The sequence below is a fragment of the Neopelma chrysocephalum genome, unplaced genomic scaffold (assembly GCF_003984885.1).
Source record: "Neopelma chrysocephalum unplaced genomic scaffold, ASM398488v2 Primary Assembly neopelma1_59, whole genome shotgun sequence".
Taxonomy (NCBI): domain Eukaryota; kingdom Metazoa; phylum Chordata; class Aves; order Passeriformes; family Pipridae; genus Neopelma; species Neopelma chrysocephalum.
Genome location: NW_020897714.1, coordinates 17,574,791 through 17,599,146, shown reverse-complemented (window position 1 = coordinate 17,599,146; position 24,356 = coordinate 17,574,791). Strand labels below are relative to the sequence as shown.

Sequence of the window (24,356 nt, the reverse complement as noted above, 5' to 3'; positions counted from 1 at the left end):
TAATCAGAACATAAATGTTGAATTTCTAGAAAAAAACTTTCAAGGCTAAATATGAACTAACTGCTGAATTTGCTGAATAGCGTTTTGTTTTTGTTAGGTGAACTCCTATGTTCCATAGTTTGGTGACTTAACATTTACAGAAATTTTTGTGAAAACACATATTCACAGAATGCACAACATCAGCTCCCTTCTCTTGTACTGATTCTTTATTTGTGTGATGTTAGGCTGACATGGGATGCAAAAATTCTGATAGATAGTGTGGAATCAGAAAGCAAAAGAGGTGAAAGTGAAGTTTTTTTGGTGATGGTGGGAACAGGATTTTCTTGACCTTTTGTATTTTATGTAGCATGAACTTTTTTTCTGGCAACTGTTTATAAATAGGGTCCATTGTGGACTGCCAGGTCTCTTTTGCCAGAATTACTGGTACAACACGTATATGGTGTGTGTCACACTATTGCAGTTGACCTTAGCTCATGGGTTGCATAAAGGGTAGAAGAACATTGTAATGCTCAGCAGTCCTGTGGATTGGGTAGAAGTTTTTTGCTTTTGGGATCACAGGCTGTATCACACTTTTTAAGTTTTCTAGTTTCAGTGACAGAATTTTATGTTTCTGTTAGAAAACACAAGTATCTAGGGAAAAATACATATGAATTTGAATATGCACATAATTTTCTATATAAAGCATTCATTTAAACAGAGTCGTGTCCTGGAAGTTTCACAGATTAGTCACTGGTTGCTGTTCAGCAAATAGTGGATGCTTTGAGTTTTCTCTTGTCTGGAACACACATTCCAGGAAAACATTACTAACTGCAAACCCTCTGCTGTGTGTCCCCTCAAGCACAAAAAAGCAAAAGTCCAGGTTACATCTCTTGGATAAACCAGTAGCACAGACCTTGCACCAGAAAGCCTAGGAATCTGTGTGACAGATACACTGTAGGAAACCTAGAAAAAGCAGTTAAAGCCTTTTATGTGGGAACCCCTCGTTTTATTGCCAGAATTAGACACTGTTTTCTGAGGAGCTAACTGAGTTAGAGAATTAGTTATCTCAAAAACATCTGCACACCCACAAATTTTCATACTGTTCACTGCCTTCTGTACAGGTGTATTTATGTTACATTTCTGTCAGCGTGGATGTTAAATTCTGAGCTTCTTGAGCTGGAGTTACTGTTTATAATGCCAGAAACTCCCAAAATTTAATCTTTTACAAGACCTCTCTCATAGACTTGTTGCTGAACTTGTTTCTTTAGTCACCATTCCCCTGTGTAATAATGAGAAACACAGCACTGCTTGGAATGTTGCAGGACACGTGAGGATCAGCTCTGCCATGTTTCCAAGCTTTAACAAGATTCATGGTACCAGAAGGCTGTTAACAGAAGTTAACAGAAGCTGGATAGCTACTCTTTGCCCCTCGTTGATATATCATAGAGCTTCTTTAGTGATACCTGTAGTCCCACTGTCAGTGACAGTAAAATTTTTTGTTGCTGACTACCTCATGACTGTGAGAGGATAAGTGAAGTTCACAAATCCTGAACATAAACTTTCACTGAGATCATCAGTACAGTCCCTAATTTCTTGTGCAAATGAGTAGCCCAAGACTATGATTGCAGGTTTCACATAACAGATCCTGGGTTTTGGCATGTAGCATTTATGCAATTATTCCTGTATTGCCATCCCACTCTTAGGAGGTCAATAGACTGGGACAAGTTACTGTTCCATAACTATCAGCTAGTTGAGCTGTCTCATAGTCAGTCTGCCTTATGGACTTCCTTGACCAGGAAGAATTAGCTGACAACATGATCTACCTTATCAACACCCTTAATGAAGAATGAAGACCTAAAATGACTTTACACTCAAGGTTCTTCTTCTTGACAAGCTTGTAGATGAGGCCCACTGTCAGTTCCTGACATGGAGATAGAATTTTTCCTCCCAGTGTTGGAAAATAAGTTGTTAACAAAAATGAGTTTACAAGAGAAAACCTCTTGAAATAGGTGCATTTTTCCTTTGAATGAATACAGTGGTAACTCAGCTTTCACCCTGACAACACCTTTCGCGTTTTCCTCCTAAATGCCATCTGCTGCAGAAATTCTGCCGTTCAAGAAAGCAGTATTGTTCAGCCCAAAGATAAATGAAGTGGTGCCCAATCAAACTGATATCACAGCTGGAGGTGAGAGCAAGTTTTGCTGCGTTGGTGAGAACTATGTCTTTTGGTTATGTCACACAGACTTGCTTACCTAGGTAATACTAGACTGTAACTTTCCCATTCAAGATCAGTTCAGACATATACTCCAGGCAAACTGGATGTGTCTAACATGGTTCTCAAAATAATCTTATGTTTGAAGTTTTTGAGAGGACCTTTCAAATATCAGTGGAGAAATGCATTTCATATTTTCTTTACTGTCTGGAAATAAAACAGCATGTCTGTAGGCAGAGTTGGTTGAATGTGCATGAGAATAACTATCAGCCCTAAAGGATAGTCTGGAAATTTGTCAGTATGCTGAAGTTCAAGAAAAACTCTTCTCCAGACCAGGATTATTTTGATGAGTGAATGTGTTCATAAGCAATAATATGCCTGATCACTGGAGCCTTGTTTGTATATTTATTAACCTTTTGATTAGAGTTTACCATGCACTTAATTTTCAGTCTCACCAATTCCCAGAAATCTTTACAAATACAAGACTTGGACTCCTTTTTTTTTTTTTTTCTTTTTTAAGCAAGTTCTGATTTCGAGGTCTTAACCTGTGTTCATGAATTCTTTGTCTCTGAAAAGAGAAGATATTTTGACTAGACTCAAGAACTGCATTGCTTCTTCCTTAAGGAGGTCCTGTTTGTCAGGGGATTGCAGTATTTTGGCAGTAGCTGAGCAGATTCCTTCCTTGATGCAGTGCTGATTGCTCATAGTGTTAGAAGCATTGATACCTGGTCCTCCTGGATTATTTTGTTAAATTACTAAAGATTGGGAGATGTAACTGATGTTTACAAAATCATGAAATGAGTGAACAAGATAAATGCAGAATTGTAATTCTGTGAATCCTGTGATGCTAGGACCATGGTAAATGCTGGACTTGAGAGGATATAAATTTTAAATAGGTGAGAGATTTTTTTTTCCATCAGGAGTGGTGAACTTCTGGATTGTATTGCTTTTAGAGCTTCTTGAGACTGTACTAGCCTGAAACAGTGATTGGATAAAATGATGGAAAAAGATTTGGTAGTTCTGCCATCGTAGATAGAAGGACTGTGGATGCTGGGAGAGTGTGAGGGCAGTAGTCTACAGATAGTGGCCAGGTTTGTGTTCTGTCCCTAAATGGTCTCTCTCCTACTGCTGTTAGCAAAATACTGGACTAGATGGACCACAGTTCTGACTCAGTAGGGCATTTCTTGTGTCTTCTCTGAGATTCTCCTGCCAGTGCATTATCACAGTCTAATACTGCCCTTGCTGTCAATTGTTTGAACCCATAGTATCACATTTTCTTCTGTATTTGTCTGTGAAAGTCAGTCTTGACTATACTTCTTCATTAAAAAGGTGACTGAAATAAATCCTTCCACGCCAGATAATTCCTACATAGTTTCATTCTAGACAGCACATCCTGGATCCCACTTTTAATAATGGATTTTTTAATTACACTCAAGTAAACTATCATTAATTATTTCAGAACTTCAGGTTGGGAATAAAGGTGCCATTCCATATCCCGGACTTGTATCTGCAGGGGATGAATCTCCCACCTTGGCACTCTTCTCATGCTTACCCAAATTGTCACATAGTATATGAAGCTTCTTTACTTATTTTTGTGTTTGGCAGTTTTACTTTCTTATCACTGCTTCCAAAGTTGACCACAGCACTTTATTCACTGAAGGAACCAGGTTACTGATCTTTCTTACAGTAACTGGAGTTTTTGTATGTCCGTATTTGATACAGTTCATCCTCTTGTCTTAAAATTCTGGCATGCCTGGAGCTATAGTTGAAACTAAAGCATGATAAGTATATCCTATCTCACTGTGAAGCATGAAGAATGTCGATTGAGTATATACGTTGCTTTTACCACAAGGCTTCTCACCTTAGCATTACCTCAGTGTTGATAGGTAATGTATAAAGTGTGTGTGTACCTACAGCGTGAAGTGTCAAATGTGTTTACAAACTCTTAAGGTAGGTAGCCTTTTCTCGGGGAAGGCTTCTGCACACACGCAAAGTACATGTGCAGAATCTAATCTTATAATATATAATCTGATCTTATATATCTTATATATGATGTATTAAAACTTTTGAAACCTCATCTGAATGTAGTAAAGCAGCAGTAGTTAAAGGGATACTGGATGCACTTGAGCCATTTTTTTGTGTGTAGTGTAGACTTGTATTCAGACACTAGAGCTCTAGTGCTGGGGGAAGAAATGTGAAATAGATTATAATTCAAAAAAGTAGAAAAAGTAGTCTTTTTTCCTGAGGAACAGAGTAGAAGACAATTGTCTACCCTCCTAAAATACCTTCAACAGTTACTTCTAGTAAAGGACATTTCCCTGATTGCATCTAATTCCTTTTTCCCTCCTGTCCCAGAGTTCCAACCGGGAGTGCCATGGAAAGGTATACAAAACATTGACCCTGAATCTGACCCCTATGTGACCCCTGGAAGTGTGCTGGGGGGGACAGCCACATCTCCCATTGTAGATACTGACCACCAACTTCTGCGGGACAACACCACAGGTAAAACAGTGAACAACTTAGTATGTGATTATCTGAGTCACTCTGATACTGGAGATGATTCTGATGTTCTGGTCGTGACAGGCGAACAGTCTGTTTCATTTGACTAAGAAGGAAGCTGTGTGCCTTTGCGCCATCGCTGTGTGTCGTGTGAAAGCTTGGCATTGGGTGTTGTCGTGGTTCTCTTGAGGTTTAATGGTATTACCAGAAATATCCTTGAAATTGGCTTACTCTCTCCTTTTCTCTTTGATAGGGTCTAATTCTTCCCTCAACACCTCGCTGCCTTCACCTGGTGCCTGGCCCTACAGTGCCTCTGACAATTCCTTCACCAACGTTCATAGCACTTCAGGTATGTGGTTTCCAAAACTTACCCAAAGCGTTTTCCGCTTACACTCATTCATTGTTGTTCCACTTGGAATATTTAGTCCATCAGGCCTAACGGTGATTTTGGGAAGACAGACACCAAATCTCCAAACGTATTCCCTTCTTTCTTCTTCCCCCGGCTCTATATGCTGAGCATGACTCCATATGGTATGGAATATCCCTTTGGACAGTTGAGGTCAGCTGTCCCAGCTGTGTACCCTCCCAGCTTCTTGTGCACCCCCATCCTTCTTGCTGCTGGGGGGAATGTGAGAAACAGAAAAGATCTTGATGCTGTGTGAGCACTGCTCAGCAGTAACTAAACCATCTGTATTATCAACACTGTTTCCAGCACAAATCCAAAACACAGCCCCATATGAGGTAATGCGAAGAAAATTGACTCGACACCAGCCAAAGTCAGCACATTGTGCAAGTTAAAAAATACGGTAACAGTAAGCAGCAGATGCAAAAAGAAAAATAAAACAGCACGTGTACAATCTGTTGACATGTGAAAGAGTTGCAGGGCTGTCATAATTTTTAAAAGACACTTTCTCCTGTATGTATGAGTAAAAGTGAGTAATTTTATTAGTTTTAACTTTAGAACATGGGAGTGTTGTGAAGGGAACATTTTTACCTTGCCTTTTATAACACTCATCATTCCCTGAAACCTGGAGAGTGAGGACTTTCAGTCCTCTGGCATTTAATGGTTGACCTATAAATAGTAACTTAGATATCTGTCTTAGATTGTTGAGAAGGTCTCCAAATCTTTCTTGTGAAAAATGGTTTCTGCAGGCACTTCAGAGTAAAATGCTCCAGACAAACCATTTGGATTTTGAACTTTTTACAAATATCAGTTTTCTCCTGAAGATGACATTGTCTTGACAACTACTTAAAAATGAAGAATTGGGTGTAAATAGCAGAGGTTACAAGCAGAGCTGAGCGCTACATCTGGCCCAGACTTTGTTTTTTTCATCTTACCAAATAAAAGCTGCATTCAGATGTTACCTCAGCATCTTCACAAAATGTGTTGAAAATACTCTTTAGTCCTCAAGAAAAACTGTGCTCCTTCTGCTGGTTTGTGTGCTGACTTTGGTATGAAGCAGTGTTTGTGTATGCAGCATTCCAGTGGCATAAAAGATTTCTCTTTCACAGCCTGGGCAAAGGAGTGGCATGTGTCAGCCTCTTGCCTTTGCTTAAATTTTGTCTAGCAAGTAAGAAAGACCCAAGAGATAAAAAAATTACTGAAGTAAAAATTAAATTGAGAAAACTAGACCACTACCACAGAACATCTTCTGTTCATCCTGTTAAACTATGCACAGTCAGAAAGCAGGTCATCTGAACTGAGGGTTTAGAATTCACCTGTCTCTAAGACAAAATCTAGTGAAAGCAGGTTTTTAAGCACTTCCATATACTTTCATGGGTTAGTGCTTGAAACCTGCGTGCTACTGACTGTTACTGCATCATGGAAATATAGCTGTAAATTGAAACACATTTCTATTTCTTTCTGAAAGCTTTATGGTCTTGGTTTCCAAATGTGTTATTTTGTGATGCTCTGACACATTGTAAATCTGAATTTTTACACTTTGTTTCAAATAAGTAATTTACCACCTTTTGTTAGTGAATGAAGTTAAATGCATATGTTCACACACGTACACAGGAGTTATGATTAAGATAATTCATGATCAAGATCATTCCTGACACAACTTTTTCCCCCAGATCGCTGTGCTTGTGTTTGTTGGTTCCCATTGCAGAACAAGTTAAAAAAAATTACTCAAGGAAGGAATTTTGACTTTTGAAATGTCGCTTGGTGTCAGAAGGTGTGGGAGAATTTGCAGTCTGTCTTCTTAAGGAAAACTGGTTTAGGAAGAGCTCCCAAATATTTATGGCAAATAGTGACATTTTGGAGAGTCATTTAACTTTTCTCTTTTATTGAACCTCTGCATAAAGTGTTCTTGAAATCTGTTAGGGATATCCACTATTGGTCTTCTAACAATCATCTGGTAATGTTTCTAGTAAAAAAATGGGCTATCAAGATTGTTTAAAAGTCCAGCTGTCACACAGCTAAATGGCCACCTTTATGTGTTACTCTTGTAACAGTACTGTCAACATTGTGTGAGATTTGTGATTCATGAGAAAGCTTTGATCTTTAGGACCAGATGGCACCTCCAAATGGCACCTCCACGTTACCTTAGTAGGCCAAAAATGGTAAATATTCATTTCAGTTCTCTGCAGGATTTGTACCTGAAGAGGATTCAGTTTCATTAAAAGTCAGTGGTGCCCAAACTTGTAAGAGGTTCTCAGGTGAAATGTAGTGTGGATATGAAAGTTGCTATTCATCTTATTAATGATGGAACATACTGCAATCTTCTACATTATCATATATATATAGGTATATTAATTTCTTTTTGTCAGGTTATATAAAATAATCGAAGATTGACTTACTCATAGCATGTGGTTTTTCAGTATGGTAAATTAACTTCTGTATGGTTCTATGCTTCATGCTTGTCTCTGATACAAATGTGGTCAAAAGGTTTACTGTGATAGGACAGTTATTTAATCTCCGAAGTTTCTCTAACACATACAATTTCTTTAATCTTCTAGCAAAATTCAGTGATTACAAATCAACGTGGTCCCCAGATCCCATAGGACACAATCCCACTCATCTCTCCAACAAGATGTGGAAAAACCATATTTCCTCAAGGAACACTACAGGGCTGCCCCGCCCACCTCCTGGCCTGACCAACCCCAAACCATCATCTCCATGGAACAGCACAGCACCCCGATCGGTCAGGGGCTGGGGGGCACAGGACTCAAGGCTTGGCTCTGGTGAGAAGAATCAACTGATAGCACCGTTAATCAGACCTGAGGAGTGTATGTTTCACAGCACTAATGATTTGGAGGAAAGAAAGTTGCAGTTGTCTGGTAAAAGGAAAAAAGTTCCTTTTTGAAATGGAAATTTGCTCTCAGTAACTGGGGTGGGTGGAGGGTAGAATTTCAAGTCCTGCTGCAGGGAATGAGTGAAAAGGACTGAGAGCTGCTAGGAGAGAATACCTGCTACATGGGGTCTTTCAAGACTAGATGCTTGCTGTGGGTGGGAAACTCCTCAAAGTAACTCTAGTAAAATGAATCTTGATGTCAAATGTGAGTAACGGTGTAGTTTTGTTTTCAGGACTGAAGATTAGGCTTTCATGTGTTAACAGGGCTGATAACACTGAATTTTTCTGAGACTGAAAGACCTAACTGTAAAGAAAGATGGTGTTTCTTTGTATCAAATCTGTCTTGATTGCTCTGTCTTATAATTTGCAGCATCTACTTGGAGTGATGGTGGCTCAGTTCGTCCTAGCTACTGGCTGGTTCTTCACAATCTCACTCCACAGGTATTTTCTGTGGTTGTTTCTGGAAACTTGTTTGCTTTACCAAGGATTTGTGAATTCTTCAGTTGTTTCTCTTTGAATAAAATCTGGCAAAATCAGATTTGTCAAGATATGTAATGTGTTTCTACTATTGTAATCTCTTCAGCTAACTTTAGGATGTTCAGGTTTTGCTACATGACTATTAAAACATTTCTTTACTTAAGAGTTACAAAAAATTATTGGAACAGAAAGTTTTTTTCTTAGAAGTGAGGGTAAGTTGCGTGACTACAATGTGGAATGGTTTATAGCTGTTCTTTGGGATGTTGTCAGTAAGACAGTTGGTGTAACTGCCGGTTTTCACTTTAGTGTTTCCATAGTGAAACCACAGAATTTTTCCAACACTCCTGCCAAAAGCAGTCTAGTTAGGTTATTTCTGCAAGTATTCTCAGAGCTTACTTCCATTCAGAATGAATTCTGTGGAGATCCTGATTTCAGCATTCCCAATTAGTCCTGAATTCAAGGGCTGGGAAGAGCCTTTGTGATTATCAGGAGAACCTCAAGGTCTAGACAGAGTCCCCTGTTCAGCAAGGTAATTTATTGTGCTTCTACAGTCTAAGAAAAGATTGATGTGAAAGATAAAACTAAAGTCTCCTTCAGATCACCCAAAATGGTGAACTGTGCTCCTTTCATAGAAAACACTGTGTTCCTTGATGTGAAGGAAACAGAAGACACAGTTCTAAGTCAGGCTTGTGCAACAGAGTTTAATACTGCTTTAGGAATTATTTAATGGACGAAGAATATGTTTTGGAGGCAGTTACGTTAGTAGGAAAGAGACAGAAGCAGATTATAATTGTCTCTTTTCATAACAGATTCTCTACTCGTTGTAGGTCAGTACACCATAGAGGAGGAAGCGCACAGGTTAGGGTGGATTCATAGACTCGTGGAATGGCTAGGGTTGGAAGGAATAGTATCGTCATTTCAAGGTTCTCTGTTTTAACTTTGACCATATTTGTACCCACACACAACTTCCTTTTCCCTTATTTGAAGTAGTATTATATAATAGGGAGGAAAGAGAGAAGGAAGAAATTAGCACTTCCTTAAGTATTTGCACATACAGATCCCATTCCTGTGTGCATATTACTGTGGCACACCAGGAATGGAATCTATGTGTACAGAACACCTGGGAGAGCAGGTATTACTGGAGGTAAGTAACAAGTTGTTGCTGCTGCAGAAGGAATGCAGGCAACAACTTCTATGAAAACATTAGTTCAGGAGGAATGAACATTGGTGGGTTTGGCAGGAATATCACTGTTTCTGTCACTTACTGTTTCATAACCCATAAAGACAAAGAAGCACTAAAATAAATTTTTAAAAAATTAATTGTAGAGATATTTCCAGTTTTTCAAAAACCTTTCATGTTTATCTAAATTCTGCTGAAATCAGAGAGCTGGAGACTGAGACACTCTGGTTCCTTTGGTAAAATTCTGATGACTGAAGGTGGTGGTTAAGTACAAGTTGTATATAACTTCTGGAGAAGTTGTCAACGGAAGGATAGTGACAGTGTAAGAAACTTGGTGAGAGCGGGTAACACTGGACTCAAGCTACAACTGAATGGGAATAAGTCAGATTATTCCCTAAAGCAAACTCCATCTGATCATGAGAAGTCAAGGCATACCAGTTCCTGTTTGAAAATTAACTTCCGTCACCTTTGCTTACTTCCCATGGCTTTCACCTGTTTTCTTTTCTGAGAGCAAAATATCTTGTAATTATTGGGATGAAGCTAGGACTGAAGTACATTTGGAGAAATAGTTACAAACATCTGTTTTATCTTGGCTGTTCTTCCTCAGATTGATGGGTCAACCTTGAGGACGATCTGCATGCAGCATGGCCCACTGCTGACATTCCATCTGAACCTGACCCAGGGCACCGCCCTTATCCGATATAACACCAAACAGGAGGCGGCCAAGGCCCAGACTGCACTGCACATGTAAGCGAGGTTTTGAGACAAAATCTTAGGGGGGGCAGTGGTGTAAGCCCCTAAACTCCATGAAAACTTTTGAACTATACTGATCTCCTGCATTTAAAACCTATCCTTCCTCTGTTCTGTTTGAAAGGGGGCATATGTGCATTAACCATTTTGCCTACACTTAGGCACTTTTATTGCTCCTGGTGTTCATGTTCCAGACCTCAGTTTAAATTTAGGAAGGATTTGTTGCAGGCATAACTGAGTGTTGGGCCAGGGGGTTGGAGTTTTTGTATCGGGGTTTTTTTTTCCCTTATAAAATGGGGAGTTCTTGTGTTTAGGATCAGTTTCACTGTCAAGAACAGCTGAAGCTTTCCATGTTCGTTCAATTATAGCAATGTAACTGATATTTCCTTTGGTTTGGGCACGTAATAGTACTGTTCCTGTGCTTCTGAATCCCTTACCCTTAACTTCTGGCTCTAATTTTTTTACTTGCCATGTATCTTGTCTTCTAGGTGTGTGTTGGGAAACACTACCATCCTGGCTGAGTTTGCCACCGATGAAGAGGTTAGTCGCTTTCTGGCACAAGCTCAGCCCCCTACACCTGCAGCAACCCCGAGTGCACCCGCAGCAGGCTGGCAATCCCTGGAGACAGGACAGAACCAGACAGATCCAGTTGGACCTGCTTTGAATCTCTTTGGTGGGTCAACAGGGCTTGGGCAGTGGAGCAGTGGTGGCGGCGGTGGCAGCAGTGGGGGTGATCTCACTGGCGCTTCATTGTGGGGGCCCCCAAACTATTCTTCAAGCTTGTGGGGAGTCCCAAGCGTAGAGGATCCACACAGAATGGGCAGCCCTGCTCCCTTACTACCTGGAGACCTTCTGGGAGGAGGGTCGGATTCAATCTGAACTTAGAACTTTCAACTCTGACCTCGTGACCTTTTTTGGAACAGCAGCAGCACTAACTTGACCTTTTTGTTTTTTTCAACTTGCAATAAATACATTTATAAAAGGAAAAAAGAAAATGGAGAAAGAAAAAAAGGTGGGTCATTGACAGACTGTCTGAGCACATAGTTGCCTCCCTTATATAACTTCAGTTTTTTCGTTTGGAATATGAATCCAAAAAAGAGAACATATCACTCTTGAAATACTTGAATCGTGAACGCCAACGTAGAAAGACAATGTGAAGCAAGTACACATACCATTTAAATTTAAACAGAAAAAATTAAAAAAATTAGTTTCTAGTTTTTCACTTTTTCATGTTATACGGAAGTTGTTGCTAAGAAACATATATACTGAAAAAATAGCTTTTTAACTTTGTTTGCACTGGGTGTGTTTCCGTCCTTAGGTCTACCATGTTGGGTTGGGGTAGGGGAGGGGTTCAAGAGAGAAATGGGGGGGAGGGAAAGACTTGACGGAGCCTCACTTTAAAAACAAAAAAAACTAAAAAAAAAACCTAAAAAAAAAATTAAAAATTTTAAAACCCACAAAAAAAAACAAAACAAAAAAACAAACAAACAAAACAAAAAAACCAACACTTTGTGATTGGCTGGTTCATAAGTACCAGTGTGTTCTGGCACATGTAACTGCCCACGTGTGCTTGTTTCTGTGTGAGTGCGTGTGCACATGTTTGTGTGTGTGCATTTTTTTCTCTCTATATATAATCTTGAAACGCTGCATTGCTGATGGTCTACGGGCTGGCTGGCCATCTGCATGTCTTGATTCTGAAAACAAGACAGGCATGGTGGAGTCCCTGTGGCTGAAGCAGAATCCAGTTGGGCTGGATTAAAATTTGTTGGTAGGTTTTTTTAAATTCATTTTAGCAGGGTGCTATCTCAAGTCTGCAGATCATACGGAGTGGATAGTTGCTTCCTAGCCCTTGTTCTAACCCTGTGGTAGAGCAGAACACTGCCATATCCAAAGGATTTGGTGAGAGGGGAGACAATGTTGTCTTTTGAGTAGCAGTGTCTTTATTTATGTCTGCATGTGGGGGTTTTGTACTGAATGAACCCTAGAATGTTTGTTATATAATGCAAGCCATTTATTTCTTCCAGTAAGGGGAAAAGAGGAGGAAAGAAGACATTGCCATTTTTTGTGCAGCTAAGACAAATGTTCTTATTCAGTCTCTTGCAGGCTTCAGTACCTTTAAAAACAATGAGTGTTTCTCTTTTCTCCCCCAAACCTGAATAAGCACCCATATTCATTTTAGAGGAATCTATCAAAATGCTTGAAAGTCCAGCCCAACCAAATTAGCCTTTCAATTGATTTACTGCTTGTATTAAAACTGACAGAAAACTAAATCGTGTCAGCAGACTGCTGGCCGGCCTGCCTCATCTCCTGAAAGCACATGCAGCTGACTCCTTCCTGCGTCCTTCATGGTGAGCGTTACCTGTGCCAGGCCTCGGTGTCATTACAGCGCCAGACCATCACTGACAGAAACGTTTACTTACGAATGTTCTTAAACCAGTGTGTACTTCAAAGGTTTCCTTTTGTTTCTCTGTGTTGTGTTTTTTCCTGTGTATGTGGTTTTGCTTAGGGAGGTATATAACTAGCAAAGACTTTTTTTTTAAAAAAGTATTGCACCTTTTTGTTTTTTTGTTTTTACTTTTTCTGTACTGTTGCTTTTTAATTTCTGTATTTAAGGAAAGGTTTGGGGTTTTTTAGCATCAGTGTAGTAGTACTCTGGGCAGGATAGGGGTGACCTATAATCCACAGTGATAGCCAGTGTGTGCGTGCGTGTGTGCTCTGGGAACAAAACTTTTTAAGACCTGTTGTTGTGAAAAGAGTTGTAGCAGACTTGAAGGCACATCCCTTGACATGAAGCAGAAAGTCTTTTATGGGGGTGGGGCCAGGAGAAGAGGGAAGAGAGATGCCGGTACTTTTTCCATAAGTGCTAGGACTCCATGTGGCATTGTCTGGCCGTTATACTGTCTAACAAAGTGCCGACATTCTGTACCAGCATATACCTGTCCATTCCAGCCCTCAGAGGTAGCAGTGCTCGACCTTTATTACCTGGTGGAGCAGGGAGGATAGGGGAGTCTGTTTCTTAAGCGTTTTCATTGAAGGATATAACCGTGTCTGATACATTTAACTCTACATGTGGGTTTGGTGGGGAGAAGGCAAAGCAGATGCAAGTAATGGGATGGGGGTGGGGTGGGGGTGTGCGTGTGTGTGTGCCTGTGTGCTGGGGGTGGGAGGGAAGGGCTAGGGAATTACGTGGCTGTTTTAATTCGCCCTTTCTATGTAAACCCAATGTCACAAGGAAGACTGACTGAGGGAAATGCTGCATATACACATGCCTGTAGATTTGTATGCAAAGTGTTACATGGTAAAAAAGGTAGGTTTGTATTTGTTTAGTAAACTGGAGTGTGCAGCATACTCTGGCCCCTTTAAAATATACTTTCCTATCATGTCTCCTCCTTCATCTATCGCACCATGCACAAAGAAATGAAGTGCTCTCTTTCAACTCCTGCTATCTAGCTAGTGGCCCCTGCGTGCAGACATCCATAAAGTTTTGTTTCTAGTCTCTGTTCGAAGACCAGCCACGCTCGGACACACAGACCAGGTTCTTAAAAGTCCTGTGCCAGCAGTACTTCCTAGTGAAGCACCTTTGGCCTGAGCAAGCCAGTATCTGTTCTGTCACATGATTTTGCTATACATGCTGGTTCATTGCTGTGTTCCACCCTCACTTCTCTCTCCCAACCTGCCCTAAGGTCCCTTTTCCTGCACTTTGGGCTAGTTGAGTTCATTGCGATACTACGGTGAAAGCCGGGTGCTAGAGCCCCTCTTGTTTACAAGACATAATGAGGGATTTGAAATATTTAAAAAGAGAAGCTAAATTGTTCTTCCATTGTAAGCTTAAAGGGAAAAAAATTAAAACGTACAAAAAAAAAAAAAAAAAGACCAAAAAGTGCATATATATATTTTAGATGAAGACTAACTCTGGGAGCATTTAACAGTGTTTTTGTTTTTATTTTAACATTTTATTTTCCTGCTTTAAATTTGCAAGCATTCTCAGGAATTCTAGGGTAGGAAGCCAGTTTTTTGAAGATGGTTTATTTAACCTTATCCTAGATAGATGGCTGTTTCTTGTTGATAAACTTTTACAAGTTCCTGAATCTTCAAAATGTTTGAAAGTTTTTACTTTAAAAGAAAAATGCTAAAAAAAAAATAAAAAGAAAAAAAAAGAAAAAGAAAAAATCTCCAAATGTTACTGTCAAGCGAGGGATCAAGAATTTTAAAGACTTTCTAAATTAAAGTACATTAAGAAAACTTCTCAATATCAGCAACAGGAATTCATTGCAATCTTAAACAAGTTGTGGGAGAAGAAGGGTTATCATTATAGTGCTTTATTACTCATGCAGACGTGTGCAGTTGCATGGAGAAGTGTGTGAATGGAAATCTATTGTTCCCTCTTGATTGAAACTAAATGAAAATACTCTTTAAGCACCTTTTTTAAAAGCAAAGTGAAACTATAAACCTTATTAAAATGCAGTATAGTTTAACTGAAAGGGTCCTCAGTTAGGAGGACCAGCAGGAAATACATGATGGTGCTTCTTTGAACCACTTCTAAGTAGTGCTAAAGAAAACCAGTGCTGATAGAATACTGAGTAATGAAGTAGGTTTATTATCCTGCCTTTTTCAGTACAGAAAAAAAAATATGAAAAACTCCAGTACAATGTACATTGGAAATCAACTTTGCTGTTTTCAGCTATTTGGTCAGTTTTATTCCACACTTGGAGATCTGCTGCTTGCTTTTCTTCACCCACCCCTCCTCCCAGTCTTTGTTTTATTTTATATGAGGGAAATACCTGTTAAACTCCTCTGTTCACCCTGTTGCTGCTGGCTGTCAGGGCTTACAGTCTTGAACTTCAGAGTTCAGCGTTGGGATGGCCAACTTCTGTTTCCCAGCTCTAAGGGTCAGGGGCTGAAACGGCCAGGCTCAAACCACAGAAACCGCGCTAGTGCCTTTTTACATGCACCCACATGCCCTACAGTAGGGGAAGGGAGGGAAGATGAGGCAAAGTGAGGCAGTATAGCCACTTCATGGAAATAGATGTACCCCTTCTTAAGGAAGAAAAACATGCTGCATAAGCATGTTGTGCAATGAGTTACTTAGTAGTAATTTTATTATTAAAGAAATCAGATGCCAAATTCTTTTTCATAGCAGTTGCCCAGTGTTTTCATGTTGTGCTGCGTGTGCATGTGAGTCTATTGAAAATAATGCATCAGTAGTAATAATAATGTGCTTTAAAATCCTGTCATGGGCCAGTAGAAGGAGGGTTTACTTAGGAACTTTGGGATTTTATTTTTTTGTTTGTTTTACGGAGAGAATTTGAGTGCTTTGCCAGAGCTGTGTTTTATCAAATCAGCAGTGTCCTAAAACAGAAGAAACCATAAAATTTAATAAAACAAAAAGCCAACAGACTTGACATTGACTTTGAAGTGGGTTGTGACTGAGTGCTGAAGGGTTGACAGTCTGGAGTTTCAGCAGTCTGCTGGGTCCAAACCTATTGTAGTACAACAGTCTGCTCCTCCTTTCCTAAATGTGCAGTCCTGTAAGCGTTAGTGACTGTCTCCTCAGTGACAGTTTCCCTAAATTGTTAAAGTAACATTAATCTTGCTGTTTTCCAGCTATAGTTGACAGATTTGTATGGCTTAGTCATGGCACTCCTAACCATGCTATTACAAGTGCTGTCTGAGCATTCTGCTAACCAAACTTGTCTGCTGGGGACAACCATTGCTTAATGTTGTAAAAATTCTGCTACCATTTGAGCTCATAACAGCAAAAAGTCAGCAGGAATTGATGGTAGGGTACTTTTGGGTTTTACAAAACTGTTCCAGGGAGGGAATCAGTGGCAGTGTCTTGTTTAAACGTATTGGGGAGGTAGGGGAAAGAGGCTGGGGAAAGCACAGCTTGGAATAGACTACGGGCATCTCCTTCCAGATAAAAATCCAGCCACTTTGCTTACCCTACCCTTCAGTGTCTATCAAGCTGAGAGTTTTTTATTGTTTGATAATTTTTTACTCCATTTGAGGATTTCATTTTAGCAGTGACAACTTAAGTCTAGCGAGGGGGAGAAAAAAAAAAAGGGGTACAGCTCAGAAACCTGTGTTGAGACCTCTGACATTTACTTTGGAAGAATTACCATCTTTTCCCAGTGTTTTTATGTTTCTGCCTGGACACGTGCCCAGCAGTCGTGAGAGTGGGTTTTTTGTTGGTTTGGGGTTTTTTTACAATCACAGGGTGTCAGGTTTTTCTTACAAATTTTTTCATTGTGCTTCACATTAAGTGGCTTGTGTAATGAACAAGAATGTTAAGCCAAGTATGTTTTTACCTCTACAATATAAACAGGATATTTTCAACAAACTGGGTGGTATAAGCACCTCAAAGATTAAATAACAATTAAACATTTATATTAAGTTGGTCTCTTTTTTTTTTTTTCCCCACCATGAAATTTCTAAGCATTTATTCCTTAAAACTTTTGTTGTATATTTTCTCCTAAAAATGTTGCCACATATTCCAATTTGTCTAAATACATATCCAAATAGTACTGCAGGGGTTTTTCTTGGTTTGGTTGTTTTTTTGGTTCATTCTTTATTATGTTTAACTCTTAGGTTTCTGATTCTGTTTGCGCATACTGTTTTCCTGTTGACTTTAAGAGGAGCGCTGTTTGTGTATCTGAGGTACCCGAATTTGACCAAGTCTGGTCCAGGAAATCAGGAGTGATCCTCGTGTGAATTAGTCCTACTGACCTTAAATGCATACTGCTCGAGTAAGGGCTCTTTGTATAAATAAACCTTAGCTGGATCAGGGCCAAGGTAGCAGATGAGGACCTGTTGTATTTCCAGTGCAGCAAACATCTGTGTTGCATATATCACATTCACTGTAAATCACGTGACTTTAGTATCCAGGTTTCTCAAGTGGTTCGAAATGCAGGTTTTGTGGAGGATGGTTAGCATCTCAGGGTACGAGTCCTGATTGAGTAAAAGATAGTTTTTCTTTCTAAAGATGTAAGGTTCCCTTAACAGAAGCAGCTTTCTTAATTGTAAATATGCATGCATGCTTTGTGGGCAGGAAGGTAATACCAAGATAACTATGTTGAAATTAATTCTGAAAAAAAACGACAAACAAATGCCGTTAAAATGCAACTTTGGCCCTGAATGTGAAGCAACATACACAGAATCTGTTGGTTTGTCTGAATTGATTTTGCACAAAATATCATTTCAGTTCTGTAGTTTATTTGCCGCTATTTTGCAGTTGTAGGAACTGATACTGTTAGATCGTATCAGTCATTCCCACTGCGATCAAAAGACAGATATCTAAAACCCACACTGTTTCTTTCCCTTCACCTCCAGTACTAGGCTTCCACTTGTGGCAGAAGAATGTTAACAGTAATGGGAAGAGGTACGTGAAGTTTCCCAATGTAGACAGAGCTGGTTTTCCCTGTTGTCCTGAATTCACATCCAAACCTAAAACACAGAGCAACAATTATGCTGTAGCTGAGCTGTTGGTTGGATTATACAACAGGAGCTGAACTGGAGACTTTTAGCAACCTTGCTAGTTCATGTCCTTCACAATGTTTTGCCTAAGTGTCCCATCACTGTAAATACCAGTGTTGCTGAATTTTACCAAAGTTTCCCCTGCAGTAGATAATAGGAAGCAGGTCCATTTTGTGATGACTCACAAAGCAGAACTTTGCCTACTTCAAGGGTCTGTCTACGTTGCTGTTAAAACTGAGTCAGGGTCCTGTTTAAAATATAGCTCTCTCTTCTGTGGTGTTAGTGACTTTTAACTTTGTGATGTAGTAACTATAGCTTCTAATGCTTATATGAAAAGTGATTTAAGGTTTCATCTGTGCTACAAAAAGCACCACAGCTCCTGGTGGTTTGGAGCCTATTTTTAAAACTTATCAGGCCACAATAGATGCCGTTTCATCTGTGGCACGCAGCATACAACAACCGTTTGCATCCATGGTTTGCTTGCGTGTTGCTTTTCATCAAGCTATGCAGGAAAGCTTTTCTCTAGAAGTCTCCCAGAGTCCTGTGCTATATAAGCAAGCTTCTAGCAAATCAAGTGCCCTCTGCAAAAGAGCCATTTTTGCCCTGTATGTGTGACAGTTGAGACTGGTAACATGCAGCAGTTTAGGGTTCCTGTTAACTTTGTAGCGAGAAAGGGAGTTTTTTGACTTGACTCTGACAACCTTTCTGTAAATTAATACAGAGCACTCCAGGGAAAAAGAAAAAGAAAAAAAAAGGGAAGAATGCATTGTGCCAGCCAGCGTTAAGTATTGAAGTATTTTTGCAGCAAACATTCTTGACTGTGGTGGGCGGAGGGGAAGAGACTGGAGAATTTTGCATGAATGCGCGATACAAGGAGGCACTGCTTGGCAAGAAATGCCTCTTCTTGGGTATTGGTGTGTGTTGTTACATTCGCAGAACTAACTTCCTCATTTTTTTAAGTTTGGGGCTTTTTTTAATTGAAAGTGGTAGCTCCTCCTGTTTCAGATGAAACACAACCAACCAGAAGTGAACATTTTCTTTATCATTTACTGTTGAGCAGGTTGCACAGCTTGTTAGAATAGCTATTTTAGTGGCATGGTTATTGATATTATGTGCTTTCTTTCCCCTCCCTCTCCCTGCCAGATATGGCTTACCCTTTCTATATAAGGCGCTTGTGTGGGTTTTTTTGTTTTGTTTTGGGAACGTGTGGAGAAGAAGCAAAATGAAGTGAAAATGCAAGCCAAGGTAGAACAGCCTTACTTTAGGGGGTAGCCTTACAACAGAGCTTTATAGTGAGTGTGCTGTATTCCAAAATATGTAAGCCAAAAACAAAAAAAGCATTCATTTATGCAAAAAAAAAATTAAAAGAGGTGTTGGAAGACTTCTTTATTATGTACCTTCTAAAGGTGGAGTAAGGTCTCACCAAGTGATACGTTATTGTGATACTTCTTGCTGGGTCAGTAGGAATGGGTCAGGGTATAAGCGCTTAACATTTTCCTCCTGTGTTTTTACAAGCAGTAAGTTAAATGTGGTATTTATGAATGTGCCTTTGTGAGTATAGTGACTGTCTAATTGAGGAGACCACTTGGGCTGGAGGGGAGACAATGGTCAATTTATTCTTTCAAGAGGTCAGACATCGAGATTGCAGCCCACTGGTCCCTTTTGACAAGCATCATCTTTGGGCTGGTCTCTACACTGCACAATACGTATTCATATGTGGTAGAGATTGGGGTGGGGGGTGCAAAGGGATGTCATGTGATGCACAGAAGCTGTTGATAGTTTTAGGCTAGTCTGCCGTTGCAGGTTGAGTTTGTATATGTATTATGTGGCTTCTCTTTATGTTTGTGTGCATGAGTGTGAGTGTGTGTAGCTTTGTTTTTTTGTAAGCACTGGAGAATTGAAACACAGTGATGTTTGAGACAAATTTATACATGTAGAGAAGATGATGTTTTGTAGCTTCTGTTTAATAGTGGGTGCAGGCACACTTTTACCCTCTCTGCCCGAGTCCTGATAAGCAAAACAGGAAAAGTTTTTTTTCAACCTTCAACTTCCAGCACACTTAATGTTGCCATTTAAATGAACAGGGTATTACACAAGAAGAAAAAAAAAGAGTTTTTGAAATGGTGAGGTAGAAGTGTTTAAAAGGAAAAAAATCTGAAGTAATTTTTTGTTTCTTCAAAGCTGTTTGTAGCTAAACATGGGAATCTGCAGTGTCTCCTTCCATTTGTTTTTTTTTTCTCTAATAATTCACCTCTTCGTCCCACCCAAAACACGAGGTGTGCAAGATCAAGAGCTGTTGTTGTAGCCCTTCCTAATTCCCACCCTGAAAAGAAACTCCAGTGGGATCCCTCAGCTCTATTCAGGAAGACAAAGAGAGGAGAGACTCTGCAGTTTTCTTTGCTTCGCTCTCATTCCTCTCTAATGGCCTTGAAATGTATTATTATGCAAATGTGAATTTTGATACTGAACTTAAGAAGAGGTTGTTTGTTCTTTTTTCAAAAAAAAAAAAAAAGGTCCCATATGTGGTCAGCATTGCTTCTTTATTTTGTAAGTGAATTGTAAACTATGCATTCTGCAAAGGGGGTGTAGGGGACAAAGATACTTTGCTAAACTGTTCAGGAGTTTCTGTGTCCATGGTATATCCATTATAGTTTGGGGAAGTGGGGAGGTGATGACTTTGAAATAAGAAGGAATTTATAAGAACCTCTCTTTGTCAGACATTGGCCAATAGGTAACTGAGCAGAGATTTGAAAAACTAACGTTGAGTGCAAAACAAAATCAGCTCTCAGCCTTGCACAGGGATGTGAATTCTTGCCACGCAGTGTTAACCCAGGGCCGAAAGGGTGAGTGGGACACCAGCTCTACCTGGGGAACTGTCTACCGCCTCCTGTGTTCTGGCCCTTGCTAAGCTCAGGAAACATGGTGCCATGGGCACTGTCTTTTTCCAATTTACTGCTAGTTTTCCATCGCAGCAGTCCTTGTGCTCTTCCAGGAGAATTGGAACATAGCTGGTCCTCGATATCTACACTTCCTTTTCCCTAAAGTTTTCTTTGCTGCTGTTTCTGGCACAGCTCATACAGTGACGGCACAGCTGTGGACAAAATGGTGGAGATGGTACTTACTTCCTAGTGCTGATCAAAGCCCTACTATGAGGACTGCATTTTTTCCAACATCAGTAGCTACCAGTGCTTTGTTATCTGATGTTACTGCTACTGACTTAGCATTAATGTTGGCAGTGTGTGAAATTCTAGGGAAGGTAGATTGACATGTAGACCAGGTCCTCTCTATTTAAAAGAAGTTATCCTATTTTTACTAAGAGGTGATGTCATAATGGTCATTAAAAAAGGATTTACCTCCTCATATCTCCAAAATGCACTCATTGTGGATTATGTATGTTCCTTGAAGCTTGCTGAGTTTCCAGGAGCAGTCTCCTCAGAAAAATGCAGATCTCATTGCCCTCTCTGTTATTGTAATAGGGACCTTTTGACTTGACTTTTTCTTTTGTCCATGGTGAACCATGGTACCTGCATTATCCTTGGCATTATCTTAGGTGTAATATCATAAACAGATTATCCTGCCTGTATTCAGTGTTTTCATGCAGCAATGTTATTTTTGTTGACATTCACAGTACTGTAATAAGTAATAGACTTGATGATCCCTCTCGCATCTGTGCCTGCCTTGCAGATGTGATCTTATCAGGGTTCCACTCTGTCAGCTTGCCTTTAAAAAAAAAAACAAAAGGAAAAAAAAAATCTGAAGTTTAAAATCACTCACTAAGATACCTCGTGGTACACTTCCTTCTAATGTAAACTTTTTAATCTTTTCTTCTATACTTGTTGGACTTTTATTTCCATCTGTTATCTCCTTTCTAAAAAGATGTTTGAACTTGTGGTTTAGAGCACAGGACTCAAAGCCTGGAACTCCTGAATTCTAACATTGGCCATTACTCCTCCCTTGCCTTGGGCAAATCATTTAACTACTTTGCCTTTGTTTTTTCATCTGTAAAGCGGGGTTGTTAATAATACTTACCTACCTCACAGGGGTTTTGTGAGGATCAACTAGTAATGTTTGTAAAATGCTTTAAAGAAAAAAGCATGATAGAAGTATTATGAGGTTTTCACAGCAAGTTTTGCTCGTTCTTTTCACATTGTTTGCTTGTGTGGAGGGAGATAACCCTTTCTTCTCTTAATTGTTAAAGCCATCAAACACTCAGATCCTAAATTATAGAAGTTGATGGAGATTCAGTTATTCAAACTCCTCCTCCTTTATGCCTATTTCCTTCTACTGCTCTTTTTTATATAGTTGTGCCAGTGTTGCTACAGGTCACATGTCTACAAGCTTCAAAACTGAAGTACTTTAAGCTTGCTGCTTCTTTCACCAGATCACCAAATCAGAATAAGTTTGTGTACTTTTCCCTGCTATTGAATAGCATTTTTGGTAATGTCATCTTTCAGATAGACACATCTTATCCTGCCATCATGAAGGGGAGGTGGTGGGTGTAGTTTCAGAGAGGGGACTGTAAGATGAAGAACCTTGCTCCTTTATGCTGCTGCTCCAGGGACAAAGGGCAGAGTAGCTTTCTGTTTCCTTCCCTGAGTTAATTTCAGTGTGTTACCAGTCACACTTCAAATGCAGTGTCTCTTCTTGTCCACAATATACAGAAGCCATCACCTGCCAATAAAACGTAGGAACAGAGGGAATGATAGTAGATGCTGCTTGTGTATATGCCTTACAGCTCTCCCAGAATGTCTCTGGGAGAGTGGTGGGGGAAGAGGTCTTCATTGGGTAAATCCCACAGCTGTCAGGGAACCTCTGCTACTTTCTCCCCTCTCAATCACGTGGTCGCTGCTTCTTCTTTCTTGGATGTGCGTCTCAGGGATGTGCATATGAGCCCATGCCTTTTGGAATTTGGCATTTGATATACCAAGAATATGGTTTCTATACCTGCAACCTTTCTGTCTGACACTCCCTGGTCCTCTCTGTCCTGCATTTCTCCCCGTGGCCTTAGGAACATCTCTCCATTGTTGCCCTGTGCCACCCTCTCCATCTTTGCCAGTAATCAAGATGAAGTGTAAACAGTGATTCTGCAGAGAAAGAAGCTGAAATGATGCATGTGCATCTGTGGGATTTACACACATCTGTATCTTAGATTTTTGCCACACCTGCTCTAAAACACACAGAACATCTGATGCACAGTGCTTTTTCTTTGTCATCTAGAAAGCAGAACAAACAGCAGTATGACTCTGATGGTAATTCTGTAATGTTTACTTGGAGTGAAATGCTAAGTGTTTTCCCCAAAGAACCAAAAAACTCCCACCTTCTAACAAAAGTAACCAAATCTAATCTTTCTGGGGACGGGGGAGGGAAGGGGAGGAGGAAAAGCAGTGACAGGGGAGCGTTCTGATCTATTTTCATCTCCACCACTTGGCTGGAGATACGAGATGCTGCTTTGAGTTCCACAAACATAAGGGATTATGTTTACAAAGGTAAATGCCTTCTACCTGTTCAGGAAACTGGCTACTGGTGGGCATCAGGAGTTAAGAGAGTTTCTCTTCATTGCAAAAAGTAATGAGAGAAGGGTGTGTCTGGACGGGAAATGGAGAAATAGATTCATTTCATCTAGTCTTCTTGGTAAAATAATGCCACCTTCCTCTCTCCTTACTAAATGGAGGAATGAAGTGGCAGAACAGAAAATCGATGATGTCCAATATGGCTGGATTAGAAAAGGCAGCTTTTCTACTTTGCACATAAATAGGTAACAGGAAGGTACAGCTAAAGTCCTCTTGCCTGAAACACTGTCCCCCAGAAGCAGACATTGTAATAATAAAAATAGTGGCTGTGTGTATATTGATGCTATTTGCAAGTTACCTGTAAGTGTTTATTTTTTTTCTTATACTTGAAATGGCTTTCTTTACTAAACTCTCACCTTAGTTCTGGTTTCCCCCCTCCTACTGTAGTGTGTAGTAAAGAAAATTACAGGACAAGTGGGGAGAATGTAGAGGAGATGACACAATGTCTTGCATATCCAGGTTTCATCTTAATTTCCATCCCACATTCTCAAGACATGTTTAAACTTCCTAAGGGTTTTCCATGGACACAGAAACTCAGCACTTTAGAAGGTGCTCTTGTATGGCTGGCTGCCCCCCTTTTCCTCCTTTTCTATATTTTTATTTTACTTTTAGTATAGTGGTACTTAAGATCACTGGTTCACTTAAAAAGAAAAAAAACCAATAAGATGTTTAAACTCTACTAATGTACAAATAAGCTGAAATGTTGCATTTTTTGTGTATTTTTGCCATAGCAGGTACTGTATTTCTCATGCTGGATTTAGAAAAAAAAAAAGAAAAGAAAAAAAAGGGTGATGTTTTATTGGAGTGTGACAAGTTAAGAGTAATAAGGAATTAAGTCGTCGTCATTTCATTGAAACTGAGAGATGGTGTAATACTTATATAAGTTTTCTGAAGGTTTTTTTTTGGGCTTTTAAACAGCT

At 39.8% G+C, this 24,356-nt stretch overlaps 1 protein-coding gene across 16 annotated transcripts in view; it reads left to right on the top strand.

The window, feature by feature from the left end:
- TNRC6B (trinucleotide repeat containing 6B) overlaps nt 1-24,223 on the top strand; it is a 137,757-nt gene extending 113,534 nt beyond the window's left edge. For 9 of the 16 annotated variants that reach the window (XM_027680192.1, XM_027680179.1, XM_027680178.1 and 6 more), the window contains 7 exons: nt 2,081-2,164; nt 4,547-4,693; nt 4,944-5,039; nt 7,652-7,876; nt 8,357-8,427; nt 10,251-10,390; nt 10,882-24,223. In XM_027680192.1, coding sequence (XP_027535993.1) covers nt 2,081-2,164; nt 4,547-4,693; nt 4,944-5,039; nt 7,652-7,876; nt 8,357-8,427; nt 10,251-10,390; nt 10,882-11,272 — 1,154 coding nt within the window. In that variant the 3' untranslated portion in view covers nt 11,273-24,223. The remainder of the gene's footprint in view (nt 1-2,080; nt 2,165-4,546; nt 4,694-4,943; nt 5,040-7,651; nt 7,877-8,356; nt 8,428-10,250; nt 10,391-10,881) is intronic. The other 7 variants (XM_027680184.1, XM_027680185.1, XM_027680182.1 and 4 more) reach the window with 3 other exon arrangements.
- Nucleotides 24,224-24,356: the final 133 nt, after the last annotated feature.